This window comes from Bombyx mori, chromosome 11, assembly GCF_030269925.1.
Source record: "Bombyx mori chromosome 11, ASM3026992v2".
NCBI lineage: Eukaryota > Metazoa > Arthropoda > Insecta > Lepidoptera > Bombycidae > Bombyx > Bombyx mori.
Genome location: NC_085117.1, coordinates 12,700,059 through 12,720,001, shown reverse-complemented (window position 1 = coordinate 12,720,001; position 19,943 = coordinate 12,700,059). Strand labels below are relative to the sequence as shown.

Here is a 19,943-nt window from a genome sequence, read left to right as displayed (position 1 = left end):
GGTAAAATGGGGCGATTAGGGATTGAGAGGCGAATCGGGAAAAAACCGGGAAAATCTTTCGACGCTTAATATAAGTTTTATATTCGTTGCAAAATCTACCATTTTTTGTAGTTTAATAGTAGAATGTTGAAAGTTCACAAAACAACTCTGAATATGCATGATAATAGCTGCTAACTTATAAAAAATCGCGTTTCAAATTAACTTTCTGTGGTGGTCATTATTTTAGTGCTAGAAACTTTGCTCTCTTTTTTTTATTTGATAATAATAGAAGACGACTGTGATTTATAAACGTTATTTAGTATTTGAACCAGCATATATATTAAAGGTAAGTCTCAGTTGTTATTGGTTTTAATGTATTTGATTAAATAAAAATACATGTAAAAATCTGTTGTTTTTGGGGATATTGGGGACGTCTTAGGTATAAATAACAACGAAAAAGGGGCCAATTGGGATGAGAATACGTGAAATGGAAACGACCTAAGTATAAATAGGTACAGGTTTGTAGGGTTGTCTATATAGTTATAACAATATTTTTTAAATTTGTTGGTAAAAATCTGGTTTATTCGAAGCGAAATTGGGAATAAGTCTTTAGTTGAAATAGATAAGCAATTTAATATAAGTAAGTCGATTTTGCAGAGACATGTAACAAGATCAATGAAATCTCAAGGTGGACAAAAATGTCTAAGTAATACATAATAAAATATTTAATATTTGTTCAGAGTGGGGGTATTCATCTGATTAATCCATGAAATAACCGACACACCTAATCTCTTAACCCAGATAGAAATATCAGCCCCTAAGTACTTACCAAGAACGGAGAAATATAAACCGTTTCTAAGAAAGCCCACTATATATATATATATATATATTTTGTTGTTAATGCACTGTCGATTGCACCTATAATTTAGGTGATGTCTGCCATATACTTTTGTCAGTTTTTCAATTTTTTTTATTGATGATCACTTTGTTGGTGCAACTAAATAAATAAATAAATTAAAACTATATATAAAAATAAAAGTAGTGCCAACCCTAGCAAATTTCTCATTTCATCCCAATTAACCGCAATTTTCGGGTAAATAGGGATTACACCTATTTTTGCATTTTTTGCTTAAACTGGAATGTTAGTTGCATAATTTTAAATTAGACAACAAAGATGCCCCCAAGACTCAATCATTTTGATCCTGATATAGCATTATATACATCAACAACTACCTTAAAATTGCTCATAAAGTTGGAATTTGTCCCTAATCGCCCCATTTTACGGTACTTCAGTATACATATCCTACTAATTTTCTTAAAGATAGGTAGATAATAATTTACCTCGTAATGCTACGTAACGTAAATTTATCACCAACAAATACTGAATCTAGGTATAGGTTGTACGCGAGTTTTGGTCCGGCATATTTCGTTGCACGCTGGAAGGGCACACCGAATCTCGTTGAAATCGTTACAACAATATAAAATAAAAATAAACAATCAACTAAAAGACAATACTCTGGCTACAAAACGGCTTAAGGAATATAATCCATAAATAGAATATTTGTAACTTGCCTCAAGTGAGATGAAATTTAAACACGCTTGGTGTTATTAATACATTTATAACGTCTCTTTTTCAATTTTTGTGCTCTCACAGATTATCCACCGAAGTTACACTACAAAAAGTGTTTGTCTTGTTCGATGATTTGGTATCCTAAATTTTAAAACTCATTGATACTGATGGTTAGGACCACCGTAATACTGGTAGCAGACCACTTTCTGAATCCATAATAGGACGGACTCAGAAATGGAACTCGTGACAGGAATGGGTGGTAACCCATTCCTCGATTCGATAGATTCTTTTTCTTTTAGGTGCAGAAGCTCTTCATCGTCGCTTTCTCGATCAACCTAATAATATGAAACTATACGACCAAAATCTTTAAGAAACTAAGTTACAAATACACAACATAGTACTAGTAACCTCAATATTACAAAACAATTATTAAAGTACACAAAGAGCTTACGAAAAACATTAATACAAATATATTTAGCGATTAATAATCTATACATATAATTTTTTTTTTACTACATGCATATGAATATATATAAGGTACATACACCAAAATAACATTTTCTACCATTTTTGTCTGTCTGTCTGTTTGTTCCGGCTTATCTCTGGAACGGATGGATCGATTTTGACGAGACTTTCACTGATAGGTAGCTGATAGCACAAGGAGTAACTTAGGCTATTTTTTAGACTAGCTTCGCCCCGCGGCGTCACCCGCGATACGTAAATAACAAGAATAAAATGTAATGTTTCCGAAGCGAAGCGAGGGCGGGTCGCTAGTTATTTATAAATCTTTAGTCTATTGCCATATCATTCATTCGTAGAAAGAAACGTAATACCGACTGTCTGTACGAAAAAGAATGCATTAGAGTTTCACAAATCGTTCTGCATAGGTAGCACGATCTGCACAATAGTTGTAAATTCGTAATACGAAATTGACAGTTGACAGCAATATTTGCAAAATATTTAATTTTGTCTTCTGTTAATTGTTTGCGAAATATGTGATACCGCTGATGTTTTTGGGGATTTCCTTAATAATGCTAATACTAGCAGCGTTAGTCGCACAATGCGTTTTGTTTAACACAGTTTTTTAACATTAAATTAATTACATTTTCCAACACTGCACTTTCATTTTTTCAATGCATTAAACAGTAAATCCAGAAAAACTACAGTGAATCTGTTGTAAGTACAATACACCTGGCATCACTCTGTATATAATAATATATAATATGTCTTAAATAGACACCGGTCCAAAGTATTAATGATAGTTTAATTAAACTAGTCATCATAGATTATGCACTAAAATTTCTTAATATAGTGTTTCCTGTACATACCGATGTTTAATTACAAGTACACCTACATTATTGATTAATTTTGGAGTAAGAACGTGTTGATGATAATCTATACTTAAGAACCATAGATAATACACTTAATTTACAAGAACCGCAAGGAAATTGAAGGAAATGCCGCCAATTTGATGAATTTGATTAGATACGTCAACATAAAATTTTTTGTATGAGTTGTTATTAAAGCTACATATTACAAGTAGGTACTCTATTAATTTAGGAGAGTACACAAATTCAATAAATCCATTCATGTATCTACCGTAATTAGTTATAAATTTTGCCTAAGACGTTCATGTGGATACAGAATTGTAATTTACAATTGTGCTTTTCATCATTACCTACCAAATTTTCACCTTTTCCATAATGGTACCGCAAGATTTTAATGGATTGACAAACTTTACTTCGCTTATCAGGATACCCGTGTCTTATTTGAGTGAGTATCAAACATAACTCTAGGTATTACTCAGACAAATCAATAGATTCTGCGCCATTCCCGCCAATTACGTTTTGAGGTAACATTGATTGTTTTTCACCCAACTCAAAACTTGTAGTAAATTATTAATGCAAAATCCAATTATAATACGTGAAAACTATAATATTCAACGTTATTCCATGATAAGCCTCTAAATTGTGTGCTATAATTTCAGGGTGAGGGATGACAAGTTTTTGTGAATTAACATCAGCTGTTATAGAAGAATCTATAAAATCAAAGTTTAGCAAAAAAATACACAAAAATCATCATAGCTTTGCTTTCGTAGCTAAACATATTGCACATAAGCATAAATGCAGCAAAGCACTTAAAAGAAAGTTAAAAAAATATAAATTGAGACATGATGGGCAGGAAGATCAAGATGTATTAGATGTATCAGAAACACTTATCTCATCTTTAACTATAAAATCTCCAGGAAAAACCGATTCTGAAGATTCATTATCAAATGAAAATAACTTAAAACCAATAAACTATTTGTTTAAAATGGTTAGAAAAAGGAAAACTCAAATGCCTATTCAAAATTATAATAGTGAATTTAAAGAAAATCCTGAAGAAATCACAAATTTCAACAAAGGTACAGTTGATTCTGATATTTCTAACTCAACATCAAGTAAAGCTCTGGAGAAGAAACATACAAATGCCTTTAAATTACTTATGGATTCAAGAAATAAAAGTATTGGTTCAAATTCACCTGGCAAAGATAAACCAGATGAAGAATCAGCAGACTTAAGTGATAAAAAGAGTACAAAAGCTAAGAGAATGCTTATGTTACAAAAGATGGCTGAAACTAAAGGTTCATTGAAAAGAAAAGAAGTTGAAGAATTCCATGAAAATTGTATCAAGAGAAAACTAGAAGAAAGAGCTCAAAACTTCAAAAGTATGCTCTTAAATCAAGAAAGTAAATTAAGAACAAACAAGGCATACAATCAAGAGGCTGATGATACTACTGACAAACTTAATGAGATTTCAAGTGGAAGAAATGACAGAGCATTGCAGTTAATAAACATCTTCGAAGAACCAGAAATTGAGGCTAATATAAGTAAGAAAAATAAAAACCCACTGAGCAAAGAAGATGAAGAGTTTTTGAAGAAATTATCACCTTCAATCAAAAAGAAAGAAAATATGTTATGTTACTTTAAGAAAGTTGAAAAAGAATCTATTTCCCCTATTGAATCTGAAACTGAAAATACTGTTATCAAAGTTAAATTGGCCACTAGATCTAAGAAGAAAAGTAAAAAGAAAAAGAACGACTTGAAAAGCATTGCAAAATGTGATAATATAAATGATTCAGAAATAAATCAGGAAACTTCAATAGTAAATTGTCTAGAATCGTCAACTGATCAGCATTTTGTAGAAAAAGGTAGAAAATGTATTAATAAATCTAAACGTAAACGTAATTATGTAGAATTTAAGAAAGCAAAACAAGATTGTGAAAAAAGTCACATAGCTGCATGTAATGAAGAGAGACCGAAGCGAAACGTAAAGAAACCAATCAAGTATATAGATAATGTTTTTCCATCAAGTTCAGATGAAGAATTACATATATTTACACCAAAAAAGAAAAAACCCTCTGAACCTATTCTGCAGTCAGATAGTCCAAAGAAACATAAAGCAGTTGACAAATTAAATTCAGTGCAGAAAATGAGATCAAAGGTTACACAAAAAGAAAGTAAACTGGGACTGAAAAAAGATGTTAAATTAGCACCAATTTTTAACCCAAAGCACCCATTTAATTCTGTTGAAAATGAAGCAAAACAGAAATTTCTTCAAAGTGGTGTACCAGAACAAATAAAAAAAATGATGTCTCAGCAAAAATCAAAGGATGTCTTTGTCGATTATTTTCCAGTAGTTGTGCATGTTCAGCAAAAAAATAGGGCAGAAGTAACACATGAAAAAGATCTACCAAAATCAGTTGATCCTTTTGACAGTTCTGACCTCGACAATTTGATTCCAATTAATGGATCTTTTAGAGAAATAATTAATAACAGTTATCATTTCTATAAAGCAAAAGAAGCACCAATAGTAAATAAAAGTATTAAAGAGTTTCTTCAACATATGAAAACTTTAAAACCAAATTTTCCTGTTTACAGAACATATAGACTGCTAAGAGATAAAAAAAAGGGAGAACTGAAAGATAATAGTTTTTTAAATCTCGATAATAGTATAGAAGTATTAAATGGTTTAATAGAAATAAGTAATGATAATCCAGATCAGCTATCTTGGATTGATAAATATAGGGCAACATCAACTAATCAAATAATTGGCAATTACGAAACAATCAAGGAATTGAAAAAGTGGTTAATTTCATGGAATGAAAATCAGTTACAATCAAAACAACGATTAGATTCCGATTGTGATTCATCTGACTTTTACAATTCAGATACAGATAGTAGGGACACTATTAAAAATGGAAATAATCTTGTAATTCTCACTGGGCCGGTTGGTAGTGGAAAAACTTCCAGTGTTTATGCAGTTGCAGCAGAACTAGCTATCAAAGTGATTGAGGTGAATGCAAGTACCAAAAGAAATGGAAAAATTATTTTGCAAGATTTACGTGAAGCAACAAAGTCACACAAAGTAAATAGAACAGCAAATAGTTTTGAAAACTCTCAAAAATCACAAGAAATTGTTATTCAAGATGTACCCAAAAAACGCGGTAGAACAAAGAAAACGGTTGAGAAAAATGATAAAACTGAAAAACATTCAGATAAAAAACATTCTATAAATTTTTCACAAAATAGTCAAGAAGTCATGAGAACAGATTCATCTCTTATTTTGATTGATGATGCTGATATCGTTTTTGAACAAGATGATGGATTTTGTTCAGCTATTGTCCAAATAGTACAAAGTTCAAAAAGGCCTGTTATTTTAGTAACTTCTTCATTTTCATGTCCACATCTACAAAGATTTTTGCTGAGTGGGAAAATTTTAAAATTCAACCAACTTATGCCTAGATTGCTTGGTCCCTGGCTGGATGTGATGTGTCTCGTTGAAAATGGTTCTTGCTATCCTGGAACTGGTGCCAGATTTTTAGATTACTTCAAAGGAGACATAAGAAAAACAATAAACTGTTTACAGTTTTATACATCACCAGTGAAAATTGTTGCTAATGATGTTCCTCAAATTGACTTTAAGTCTCAGCACGATGATGAGAAGTCTAGCATGTCATGGGCTGATCGTGATGAAATGGAAGAAATGAATATAGAGTCATGTATTACATCTGAAAATACTACATATTTGTGGCATCAGTTCCAGCACACTCATTTAGTAAGTGATGAAAATATCCTAAATATTTGGTGGAATCTACCCCAACTACTTAACATAAATAATGATAGCAATATTATAGAAAACACAGCAAAAAGACATTCTAATGGTGACCTACAATCATTGGCTGCTACAATAGACAGCATTTCATTAGCAGATTATTTTTGTCCCAGAAATAATCACAGTACTGATGTCGTTTCTAAGCTTTGGTACTCAAAAGAGAGTCCCACAGTCTTAGAACAAGAAAATTTCGACGAATATAGAAATAGTGATCAAAGCAGCATAGAAATATCACAGGCATTAACAAGCATTTCATTGATAAATGCACAAAAACGATTCAAGGTAGACAGTAGCTATGAAATATATTTCCCTGGGATTATAACACAGAGGTAATGTTACTTTTATTAACATTTTGAAATTCAAACTTAATATTTTTTTATCCATTATTATTTAAAGTTTATTTATTAGAAATCTTATTATAAAAGAAAATATTAAAAAAACGGATTATAAATATAATTTAAAATAATGCGATGGTACGAAGGCCGTGTCTACCACACAAGCTACCGGTGGTTAGGACTCCAGAGGGAGAAATCTCACAATACGCCTAGTACCGTAAAATTCCCCCCATTTTCGGGACACTTTAAGTTCGACATTGATTTTATCGTTATTTTAGCTATAGTAATAAAACACATCATAATGGTTCCGGTAGCTTAAATTTTCATTTATAATGCATTATTATTAAAGAAAAAGTTACTTGTCCCTATTCACCCAGGCGCTTGACTGAATCGGGTTACATATGGGGACAATAGAGTTTTTCGATAGGGTCGGCACTATTTACTTATTACAATTGTATTAATTTATTCATTTAACTGTAATTTATTTGCGTTGTATTTCAATTTATGAATACCTACTCGTAAATTAGTAATAAATTGAAATACAGCAGTTGAAAAGAGTCAATGTTTGAATTACTGTTGAGTTGTTTGAGTAGTTTTCATCACTATGGTACCTACAGAAGGAAACATTCTCATTAAATATCTGAATGTGGATATTCTTGCAACTTTTTTTATTTCCCTCGTAGGCAAACGACCATACAGCCCACCTGAAGGTGAATGGTTACCGTCGCTCAGGGAAGTCAGCAACCTGAATATTCTTCGTAATTATTACATTTTGCAGTTTCTGTCAATTTTATTATTAGCAGAGGATAAAAACAGTATGCCACTGCTCTTTTGATAAATATTATGCCAATTTTAGTATCTACATTTGTAATGACCCATTCAATTATAAATGACATTTGTGTAGTCAATATCAGGGCCATTAAGACCAGCACACAATGGCATGATTAATATACCTTAGAGGATATTTTAGTTATTAAGGAGTAGGTAATTTTTGTCATTTATTTTCAGAGAACGGGACGCTGTTTTATCACGCCATAACAACTTGACGGCCTGCTTAAACCCGTCAGTTGTTCTTGACAGAAAATCTTTGGCCCTAGATTATTGGCCTTCCTGCCGAAGTATATGTTCCATTGAAAAGACTAAGTCGGACAGTAATTCTAAAAGAAAAAATCGTTTCTGTCACTATCTAAAATCTGTGAATGTACAATGTAGAAGTGAATGTTTTGATAATTTGAGTGATAGCTTGAATATTAACAATAAACGTAATTTTTCCTTTAATTAACTGTTTAAACTATTATATTGTGAAGTTAGATTTATGAATTAAAAGAGTTATTTATATTTAAAAAATGTACTTATTCCTGAATTTAAATAAAGTATGTATTGAATGACTAGATGTCTGACAATTTTGCTGTTAGAATATGGTTTGTTTTATTGCTTAGCCAGTAAACACCCATAAATAATTGACAAAAAATATACAGATGTAGATTCCTCTTCTCCTTGCTCTTAACCCCACACCATGTGTGGTCGGCGCAGCATCTTTTTTTTAACCTACCCATGCTAATAGCCTCGAGAGGCTATTTCAGCTTCTCCTTGACGTGTAGGAGAGCTCACGGGGCTCAACCTGGGAGTGTTGCTAATACTGGCCCTAGCAAGAGCAGTGCTTCGCAGAATCTACAACCGGATCGGAAACGCGACCGCTGAGAAGATCCGGCGAGAAACTTAGTGAGCTGTGTCTATGCGTTAATTTACTCGTCGAGCCCTTCGTCGCAAGCGACGGGTTCAACGAGAACGGTGACCGGTGCTTTAGGTACCTAAAAGCACCGTTAATGAATCGGGAGCGCAGCTTGTGACCCTATCGTGTTGCATAGGTAGGTATTTAGCATCAATTTTACGACCGCTCGCCCGCTTGACGTCAACCCAACCTCGGTTATATCTCTAGTAGTATATCTGTTGCAACGTGCCATAGGGAGAGATTTATCTTTCTCTTGAAGTGTTTCTTTTACAGTGGTAGGTACCTCGACATACGAGTTTAATTCGTCCCGTAACCTTGCTCGTATCTCAAAGCAATTTCCCACATTGAAATTAATTGAAACGCCATTAATCCGTTCCAGCTCCCAAGAAACCACCTCAGTCGTGATAAATGTATTTACGACAAGAGGCATTCATCTATAAATAACAAATACATATTCTTTAAAAACATAATAATCATCAATAGACATCATCTTCTTCGGATCCATTGTTATAAAAATAAATGTGATAATGTTATGTAAATGTACAAAAAGCAAAAAACCCGAACCAAACTGATCAAAAATTCTTCGAAAACGAAGGAAGGAAACACACAGACTGAGGTCTAGTCTGAGGTGGAAGAAACTGTTAGACGGTGTAGTGTGCGCTTCTTCGTTTCTCAAATCTTGCTCTCATCTCGAAGCAATCTCAAAACATTCGTTCAATATAAAACACTCTGGCACTCGTATATCAAGGTACCAACCACTGTGACTGTACTTCATCTGTTTTTGGTTCTATGATTTGGCTTTTATTAATATAAACACAATTTTTTTAAATATATAAAAGTATGGCATTTGATTCGCTCAATAATACCAAAAAATTATTGCATTATTTAATACTATATACTAAGTATAATAGTAAGGAATACAATAAGTAAATAAAAATCAGGGACAAATCACACGCGCTCGTCTGGTCCCAAATTAAAATTCCTTAGAGTAGGTATGTGAATCAGAGATTGAAATACATACAGTAATGAATAGTGATATACAGTAATGTTGATATTAAAAACATAGTAATCAAGCAATCACTCGATCAATGAGTCCTTTATCCTGAAGTTTTAGGACTGTTGATCTATTTTTTGTTTATTTTACAGAATGACTCTCAGTTCAGTGTGCCTATTGGCATAGACCACCTCTAATAACCTTCATTGTTGTCTATATTTAGCGACCCTCCTCCAGCTGGGACTGGCTGTCACTTTTATCTCATCCTCCCATCTCATCCTTTGCCTTCCTCTATTCATTTTATCGTCTCCAGGCTAACATTCGGTGATGATATTGCTCTACTTTTTTGAGTGCTTCGCAATATATGAATTGTCTATCTTCACTTTAGTTGATCCATTTTTTTTTATTATTGTTGAAAGATTACTGGTGGCCCGAAGGCCTTTCTAGTTTCACCAGGACCGGTGGGCGAGCAAAGGCTCAGCCAGGAGGGGTGGGAAGGTGGGATTTGCTAACAACTACCCGAGCGCTTCCGAAGGAGACTTAACAACTCAAGAGCAATTGCTTCGTGAATGAATCTACTACCGGATCGGAATCGCAAATCGCTGAGAAGATCCGACGAGAAACTCAGCGGGCTGATGCATGGGTTAGGTTGCACTTCGACCTCTTTGTCGAGTTCGACGAGTATGGTTACCGGGGTCCCTAAGCCTGCCCCTAGCGTTAGAGCTGAAGACGTCGTGATCCATCTTTACAAGCACATCTGTTACTCTAGTTTCTTATCTTATAAAGATGGTTCTTTTTCTGTCCTCCCTTCTGTTGCCAATCATGCTCCTCTTCATAGCTCTTGGGCGGTGTATTAATCTGTCTCTGTGACATTTAGTAAGGGAACAGTTTTTACAACCGAAGATAAGACAGGGGAGAATAGCTATGCAAGGGTTGTTGGGTTAGGTTAACAGGGCTCAACCTGGAAGGACACGTAAACACTAGCCTTAGGAATAGAAGTGCTTCGCTAAATATGCCAACGGATCGGAATTGCGTAACACTAAGAAGATCCAGCGATAAACTCAGCGGGTAGGTAGCATGTCGAACTCGTGCACGTTAACTTCGACGAGTTTGTCGAGAAAAGTGACCGGAGTTTGGAGTGCCTAAAAGCACGGAGCTCTAGACAACCAACTGTGGAAAAAAAACATAGACAATATCTAATACGGTATCTAAGCTAATCCCATACCATTGTTTTTTTTGTCTGATTGTTTATTTACTCGAAAATCATTTAAAAATTAAATGTTTTCACAAGAAAATGCAGCCCATATAAAGTAAGCTCCCATTTAATATAAATGATTGTGCTGTATTATTTTAATGTCAGTCCTGAGATACTATGTCATAATTACATATGCATACAAGACAAGTAAGCAAAGCTCCATCAGTTTCCATCAGTAATTACGAAAAAAACAGGATTATTTTTTTGAAAAGAAAATAAATAGAGTTGGAATTTCATATCTGTGCCCATTTCTCTCGAAGAGCAATCAATCACGAGTTCCGGTTTAAGAAATAAAAAAAAACAATACCGCCACCTCAGATAATGGAAGTTTGACGTAGTCAGTTCAAAGCTTACACGACCAAAACATAGTAATTACACTGCAAAAACATCAAATAAAATGACAACTGATGACCATTTGACCTAAAGCACGTATTAAAAGTTTCTTATTTTAGCACACGTTTCGACAAAACAATTAAAAAAAATGTTTTGCATAATATATCATACCTACCCATTCCGTAAATTTTATATATTATCTCATAGCAACTATTGCTGTTTTGATTTATTTAAAATCGTCTGATTTACGCTAATTATTATTGCTTTGTATGGCTGATAACATTATCTTTTAAAATAAATTATGTCGAAAAAACATATTTAATTGAGTTAGTTCGCAGTCACTTGGTAACAAAGATTTTGAAAATACATCGTCATTCCAGTTTATATGTATGTTTCATCACAGTCGTTGTTATTTCTAAGAGATTCGAAATATTAATAATTCTCGCTTAATGAATATTCTATAATGTAATTCCAATACTTTAAACCAAATGAATATTTCATATGAATTGTTTGTTTCAGTGTCCAGTGTTATCTTTTTAAGAGAATACTCATTAAACATAATCAAAGACTTTCTTATTTGTGCAAAAAAGCAAACAAATGCTAATTAGAGAAGTATTTTTAACAATTCGATACCAATTAAGGAGTGTTATTAAAAGTAAATTGTGGACATTGTACACGCAGGTAAACACAATGCATGCAATGAGAATGTGACAAGATAAAATTTTGAACGCATTTTTTTGTATATATTTTTTTTGCTTTATGTTATTTTAGATTTCCTTAATTATGCCTCCTGCGGCGTGTGATGATTTCTTAGGAGAATACGTGACTTAAATTAGATTTTAATAAAATTTCCGTCTGACTGATTACTATTTGTACTTACTTAATTGACTTTTTCATCTGACCTGATAAAATGTTATTTTTATTCTTTATGTACCCGGTGTAAATGACCGCTTATCAATATTATTATAGAAATGTACTTATAGTATTGGCGATGTTACCATTCATGGATGTATTAGACAAAATTAAAAGATTAATCATTCATTTCAGTCCCCTTTCAATAGAGATCAAATTACTGTACCTAAATATTTTGAAAACTGTTTGTGCATTAAACGGTTCTAATTCGGTAAAATGTTAAAAAAAAACGAAAAGTTACACTGAAGCAGCTGCTTTTTTATTTATTGCATAGATGGACGAACGAGCTTACGGCGCAGAGCAGTGCAGGAAAATCTACCACTGGATCGGAAACGCGACCCACTGAGAAGACCCGGTGAGAAGCTCAGTGGGCCGAATACTTGTCTGCCTTCGTAGACAATAAAGAATAGCAAACTGTAGTATGTAGTAATTTCCCAACACAGCGGCAATAATTGTTCTATTATTCCTGTATGCGATCAATACTTAATTGAATATTTAAAGCGATGTATCTTTGTCTTGGTGCTCAATAGACTCTCAGTGGAATCTCCATAACTCGAATCTTGTTATGTCGAAACAAACGCCGTTCGCCACCACTAAGCCCTAAAATACCCGGTACCTTGAATTATTTGGATTTTGTAACTCGTACAAAAAGTTATTTCCCTGCGTAGGCATTTTAGTACATATACATAAGTATACTTACCTATACCCGATAACTCGAATTTCAAAAGTCAGACTCTGTATTTCGGAGTCTCATATGTCAAACATAATGACGTCTTACTTGGACTTCCCCGAACCCGAAGAAGAAATTGATTCCAATAAATACGTACCTACCATAAAACCTACTTAAATCAAATATATACAATATTAATATTTTTGACTCCTTGAAAAAAAAAATTCGCCTTCTTAATTCTAAATTCTTTTTAAGTCGAAGAATCAATAATTCGAAATTTTTTGCATTTCACTTTATATTCGGGATATTGAGATGCTGTTGTATTAATTTATATACATCAGTGCATCTTAGTGATATAGAAACGAATATTCAATTTATGCAGTCTAACACAAACAAATCAAATCAAATCAAATCAAAATCAAAAAAGTTTTTATTCAACATAAATGAAAGTACATACTTGTTGAACGTCAAAAGAATTACCAAAGAATTACAAAAGAATTAAATACTCTCGATTTTACTGGAAGTTTGAGTTGTTTACGCAATGCAGGCGGCAGATAATGTACAAACATCAACATACGAATCAATAATAAAATAATGCCCTATTTTTCAGTTTATATTTTTAACCTTTGGAAGATATTTTCACTGACATTTCACGGATATATTATTTGTGTATACTTAGTCTGGCCATAAATACTGTTACAATTAAAAATAAAAAAAATTCTATTGCAAATAACATTTATTACTTTAACAGTGTGTTAGTTTAATACATAAATATAAAACAATTTAAAGTATGAAAAGCTTATTCGAAGTGGTCTCCGTTGGCTGCAATACAGTCCTTTAAACGTTGAGGCCAGTTATCAATAGAAGCACGCACTCTTTCCACGGGAAAAATTTTCACTGCCAATCGTACGGATTGTTTTAGGGACTCCAAATTATCATGGCGTTTAGAGCAAGCCGTACTCTCTAAAACTGACCATAAATCATAATGATCCAGCGGATTAAGATCGGGACTAGACGACGGCCAGTCTTCAGCTCTGATGAAGTCCGAAACGTTGGTTTCCAACCAAGACTGCATCATAGACCGAGCTTTATGACCTGGCGCTGAGTCATGCTGGAAGGACCATTCTTGATTATTGAACATGGTGTTGTTAAGGGGCTTCACTACCTTCTCAAGAATGGTATCTTGATACTCTTGTGCCGATGTTTTGATACCTTTTTCACAAAAGTATGGTTCAGTCACTCCTTCATAGCTAATACTCCAACAAACCATCACTGAAGTCGGGGAGTGCCCACGTTGCACTCTGTCGACTAATTGGGAAGCTTCCTTAGAGCTTTGAGCATAAATACGCTCATTTTGTTTGTTAAAATGTTGCTCAATTGTAAAAAATTTCTCATCCGTAAACAAAATTTTTCTATGACCTCTCTTTGCGTACCGCTTCAGTAGTTCTTTCGATTTTACCACCCTATTCTCTTTTAAATTATCAGTTAAGAAATGACCAGTACGTCTATTATAGGCTGCAAGTCCTAAGTCATCTTTTAAAATACGCGACATGGTTCTAGGTGCTATCTTCACCTCCCGAGATAAAATCTTTTGCTTTCGGACAGGATTTCTTCGAATTCTTTCCCTTACTGCTTTGACCACCTTTTTCGTACGAACACTACGTGGACGGCCAGATCTTTTTCTGTCACAAACAGAGGAGGTCTCATTGCACCTATTAATAGCCCGGTACACAAACATTTTACTAATACCAAGCGTATGGAGAGTTTTAAAAATTGCATTTGGCTCCATATCTACTTTGTGTAATGCAATCACAGCGATTCGGTTCTCTTTATCACCCCACTCCATTTTAATATCGCAAAATATTGTACAATGTATTGGCGCCAAAATGAGAAAACTCAATGAGTAATCATATAAAAATGACAGATTCCAAATTCAAATGTAATATTTTGTTTATTTTTAATTGTAACAGTATTTATGGCCAGACTAAGTATATATTATTATGTTATAATGAAATCTGAAGAAATTAACAATTTTGAACATACCAGTGTTTTTTTTTTTTAAATGATTACAGGTGGCCCAGATGTCTTTCCAGTTTCACCAGGACATGTGGGGGAGCAAAGGTTCAGCCAGGAGGGGTGGGATTTACTAACAGGTGCTCGAGCGCCTCCGAAGGAAACCTTACAACTCAAGAGCAGCTGCTTCGCGAATGAATTTACTACCGGATAGGAATCGCGACCCGTTGAGAAGATCCACCGAGAAACTCAGTGGGCTGATGCATGGGTTAGGTTGCACGTTGACCTCTTTGTCGAGTTCGACGAGTACGGCTACCGAGGTAGTCATTATTGTATTTGTTTGTTCACGTTGGGATTTTTTATTTATGTCTCAATCATGATATGCGCTATGTAGTAAACTTTATTTTGTAAATGGTAACAACGGGCGACTTACCACTTTTGCTCAATGTTGACAATTCAGATCATTGGAGATGTGACAAACTTTCATCTGGATGTACAAAAACAAATATAAAAGTAGATTGTGTGTGTGTGTGTGTGTAATCTATTGTGGAGTCTTAATTGCGTGTTAAGTTAAATACTGATAACCATAATGATATCGTTAATACGAATTATAAATGCATTATGATCACAAGCGGGGCTTATAACTGGTGAATACTGGTAAATTTCTAGAGCAATCGCTGATTTTATCTAGGGCATGGCGCAATCCGATACTAGCTACATCTTTTCTCGTTAGGGATAAACGTGTAAAATAAAAAAATAAAATCGGTATCTGATATTAATATGTTTAGTTTAGATATGAGCTTGGATCTGTTGTTGATGTTTTTCGGCACGATACTGTCGTGAGTTTAGATGCTACAAGCTGGGTGGCGGTCGTCATGTTCGGATATCTATAATAGTCAGGTCAAGTATTTATTTATAGGCCCCAGTAACTATTTAATACAAGTAGGTCGTGAACCGTTTGGCACGTGTGATCATCGCAAAATTATAATTTGCGTAATGACTGGTGGTAGGACCTCTTGTGAGTCCGCACGGGTAGGTACCACCACCGCGCCTATTTCTTCCGTGAAGCAGTAATGCGTTTCGGTTTGACGGGTGGGGCAGCCGTTGTAACTTTACTGAGACCTTCGAACTTATATCTTAAGGTGGGTTGCGCATTTACGTTGTAGATGTCTATGGACTCCAGTAACCACTTAACACCAGGTGGGCTGTGTGCTCGTCCACCCACCTATGCAATAAAAAAATTTCTTTAATAGTAATACTAAATATACTAATTTGTTTTTTTTTATTGTTTATATATCTAGATATATCTATAGAAAAAGGATTAACTACTATGTACATACTTTAATAAATAAAATATAAAAAAGCTAAGAAACTTCTTATTAGTTGACAGCTTCGTACATAATAAATTAAATTGTATTTATTGTATTTATTATTGTATTTAATTGACGTGACATAAGTAAATATTATTTGTAAATTTACTCCATGCTGGAGATATTCAAAGGCCTTATTCGTATTGTTTTTGGCCAATAAACATTCTACAGACTGTCCTAAGTTTTAAAACACACATAGGCAAACACAAAACAAAGCCTTCTTCCTTCTTCTTACTGTTTATTATTTGTACCATTTTCTTCTCGGTTTGACAATTGCTTTTTTGTATAGTAGCTTTTGATGAGCTTTAGTTCTTAATGAAAATATGGAAGCAGCTTTTTCTTTATTCAATTACAATAAAAAAATTACTATAGTAAAACAGAAGAGAAAATGACATATCAATGAATATGGAGGAATTTCAAACATTGTGGAGACACTGTATACTAGAAAGAAACAGGCTTTCGTTGTTCTTCTTGAATCCAGAACATAAATAACTAGGCTATTTTGGCGTAGGTATTTTCGCTTTTGTATGGAAGTGATGTATCTGTTACGTAGTAACTATTTATTAATCTGTGACTATGTAAAGTTTTTCCCTTCATTATAACAATAAACTTAACACAAGTGTTTCCCAGATAATAAATAACCTCCTCTACTTCTTTGATGTTCAAGAAACATGTTCAACAGCATATAAAATATGTTGTCGTCATTACGACAGTAATGGTAGTCTCGGCGCCGGACTTGAGGTTATCGGTGAGGCGCGTGCGCGACGCCACCGATCTTTTGCATAAATATAACGCGCGCTATCCAGCCCAATCAGTTTTATACGTACACTAAAAGTTGATACTCGCGATTTTAAAACGTCGACTTTAAAACATTTAAAATGGTGCAAAGTGTTCTCCGCAATAGATGCGGGTATTGCAGCACGTGTGTGCGAGCGCGTTTATGTGTCGCCAGAGGCCGCAGTCCAGAACCACTTGACTGCGCCTATAAGCACATCCTAGAGTCGTATGGTTCCAGCAGTATACCGGAGAAGTTGCGAGAATCTTCAAAACAAGTCTGTGCCTCGTGTCGTTGGACTTCGGACGCGCAGTTCCCAGAGACGCCCCCGTCTTCGAGTGACCTCAGCTTGGAATGGAGTTCGCAATCCTCTCACCGTTCGCGAACACGACGGCGCAAGAGATAAACCATATGAAGTTCATATTGCGGAATCCAGTTCAGAGTTATCAGCCCTATCGAAGTAGGCGGCTCCATTCAGACGTAAAACGAGGGAGACACTACAGCGCCCGCCTACAGACGCTCCGTAAATTACATCGATTACATTGTATCTATTAATATTGCTCATTGCTCATTAATAATGTAATAAAGTGTAAAGTATTTATTGAAAGCGTTTTTCATTGCGAGTACCAAAACTTTAATGCTATCGATAATTTTCAATTCAATTTTTTTTTGTTTACCACTACTTACGCTGGTTACAGAACACTTTTAGGGTTTTCTGTTTAGTACCTATTCGTGTTATGTTATAAACAATCACTGATAAGTAAATCTATATAAATATAATAGACCGTTGTCTCTTCTATACATTGGTTATAAGGTTTGAATTCCCTCTAAAATTAAAGATATTGATGAGTAAAATGATTAATGATTGTGAAATATTTACATATTACGACCGTCATCGATGTCTGGAGTCAATTAAAAGACAAGTCGCAATGAACTGCTACCTTTCTTTTAGCATTCTGTATTGTTGAAACCAACTTAACTAGGGTTCAGTAGGTATCTACCAATCACTAAATCGATGATATACCTACACCCAAAAATATTCGTCAATAATTATAGAGACAATGTTGATTTTAGGTTTCAAATTAAGACATTTGATAGTTTTTCATTGTGTATCCAGATAGATACATTTGATACACTTTTTATAGGAAACTTATTAAGATATCGTATTGTGTATGTTACATGTCTCATAGTTACGTATTCGATACTCAAAAATGAATTACTATTTTCTCCTATGTATTTTCTTAGTAACAGAAGGGAAAATTCCTAGAAAGTTTATTTTTGCACCAACGTATGCGAAGAAATTTCGGGCATTTCCAATACCTATTTCACGGTTGACGTGATTTTCATTTATGTGCATATTGTGCGTAATTAATTATTATGGAAACGATGTGATACCGGCATCTCGTTTTTACCATCGCACCGCCCGCCACCGGAGTAGAGTTCATCCATACTACCTGGAGCCACTGCGGTCATCCACAGTGCGTTTCCAGAGGTCTTTTCTGCCACGTACCATCCGGCTATGGAATGATCTCCCCTCCACGGTGTTTCCCGAGCGCAATGACATGTCCTTCTTCAAACGAGGCTTGTGGAGAGTATTAAGCGGTAGGCAGCGGCTTGGCTCTGCTCCTGGCATTGCTGAAGTCCATGGGCGATAGTAACCACTTACCATCAGGTGGGCCGTACGCTCGTCTGCCTACAAAGACAATAAAAAAAATGTGAAAGAAACTGTTGGTGGTGTAAATTTGATTGCCTCAGAATTTTTTTATATTAATTACAATTACTTCTATGCGTTTTTAATTCGCGTTTTTTTATATATTTTCATTACATTATTTCCAACGTTTCGAATACTACCTACACAGTTTTTATCACGGACGTCTGACCCGCGTAATGCGCCGTAATGTTGACTACAATTCTCCAAAACCGAAGAAAACATTATTTTATATTAAACTAGCTGACTCGGCATACTTCGTAGTCAATCGATAAATAAAAGACCTAAACTTTTGTATAAAATAAACTTAAAACAAACAAAAGGACGGGAGACACATCAAAGGAATAACAAAATTGTTATTTTTATTTAATTCCGCGCATTTTCACATTTATCTACCTTTTAAACCTTCTCTGGACTTCGACAAATAATTCAAGACCAAAATTAGCCAAATCGGTCCAGCCGTTCTCGAACTTTAGCGAGACTACTACTGTAACTATACTGAGACCTTAGAACTTATATCTCAAGGTGTGTGGCGCATTTACGTTGTAGATGTCTATGGGCTCCAGTAATCACATAACACCAGGTGAGCTGTGATCTCGTCCACACATCTAATCAATAAAAAATAAAAAAACTAACGAACAGCAATTCATTTTTATATATATAGATTTATTTTGCCTCTTGCCTTTTTCTTATATATCATACTAAAATTACTTGCTAAATAAGACACGAGTGCCTCCCGATACGCTGTTTTTGTTTTCATAAACACATAACTCATCAAGATAGGTACACGTTCATTTAATTACCGCACTTATACATGGCATGATTTATAGGCGAAACCGATAGGGACTCGTGTCGCTCTAAATATATGACTTCCATGCTGACGAAAGACTACAAAATATACGGTCTTGTAATGTTAAAATTTGATTTAATGAAGTCGTGACCTAAAGGATAAGACGCCCGGTGCATTCGTTCCAAGCGATACAAAGGTGTTCGAATCCCGCAGGCAGATACCAATTTTTCTAATTAAATACGTAGGTACTTAGCAAATCTTTACGATCGACTTCCACGATGAAAGAATAATATTGCGTAATATAAATGAAGCCCGCAAAAATTATAATTTGCGTAATAACTAGAGGTAGGGTG

The 19,943-nt window shown here is 34.4% G+C and overlaps 1 protein-coding gene across 3 annotated transcripts; it reads left to right on the top strand.

The window, feature by feature from the left end:
- Nucleotides 1–2,411: 2,411 nt before the first annotated feature.
- On the top strand, nucleotides 2,412–8,455 carry LOC101746815 (enhanced level of genomic instability 1). 3 transcript variants are annotated; one of them, XM_062671182.1, is made up of 3 exons: nucleotides 2,412–2,725; nucleotides 3,537–7,032; nucleotides 8,047–8,455. In XM_062671182.1, exons 2-3 carry the CDS (start codon nucleotides 3,545–3,547, stop codon nucleotides 8,318–8,320), a joined length of 3,762 nt encoding a protein of 1,253 aa, XP_062527166.1. In that variant the 5' UTR covers nucleotides 2,412–2,725; nucleotides 3,537–3,544; the 3' UTR covers nucleotides 8,321–8,455. The 3 variants fall into 3 exon arrangements, with proteins under 3 accessions (XP_062527166.1, XP_062527167.1, XP_021207181.2); XM_062671183.1 differs by lacking the exons at nucleotides 2,412–2,725; nucleotides 8,047–8,455 and adding an exon at nucleotides 2,961–3,322 and having other exon boundaries at nucleotides 3,537–4,739; nucleotides 5,470–5,517; XM_021351506.3 differs by lacking the exon at nucleotides 2,412–2,725 and adding an exon at nucleotides 2,966–3,322.
- The last annotated feature ends 11,488 nt before the right edge of the window (nucleotides 8,456–19,943 follow it).

What these genes read in the sequence shown, in the direction of transcription:
- LOC101746815 (XM_062671182.1), top strand. Translation starts at nt 3,545, where the DNA reads ATGACAAGTTTTTGTGAATTAACATCAGCTGTTATAGAAGAATCTATA. An exon ending in CCTGGGATTATAACACAGAG is followed by an intron (nt 7,033 to 8,046) that starts GTAATGTTACTT and finishes ATTTATTTTCAG; the next exon opens with AGAACGGGACGCTGTTTTAT.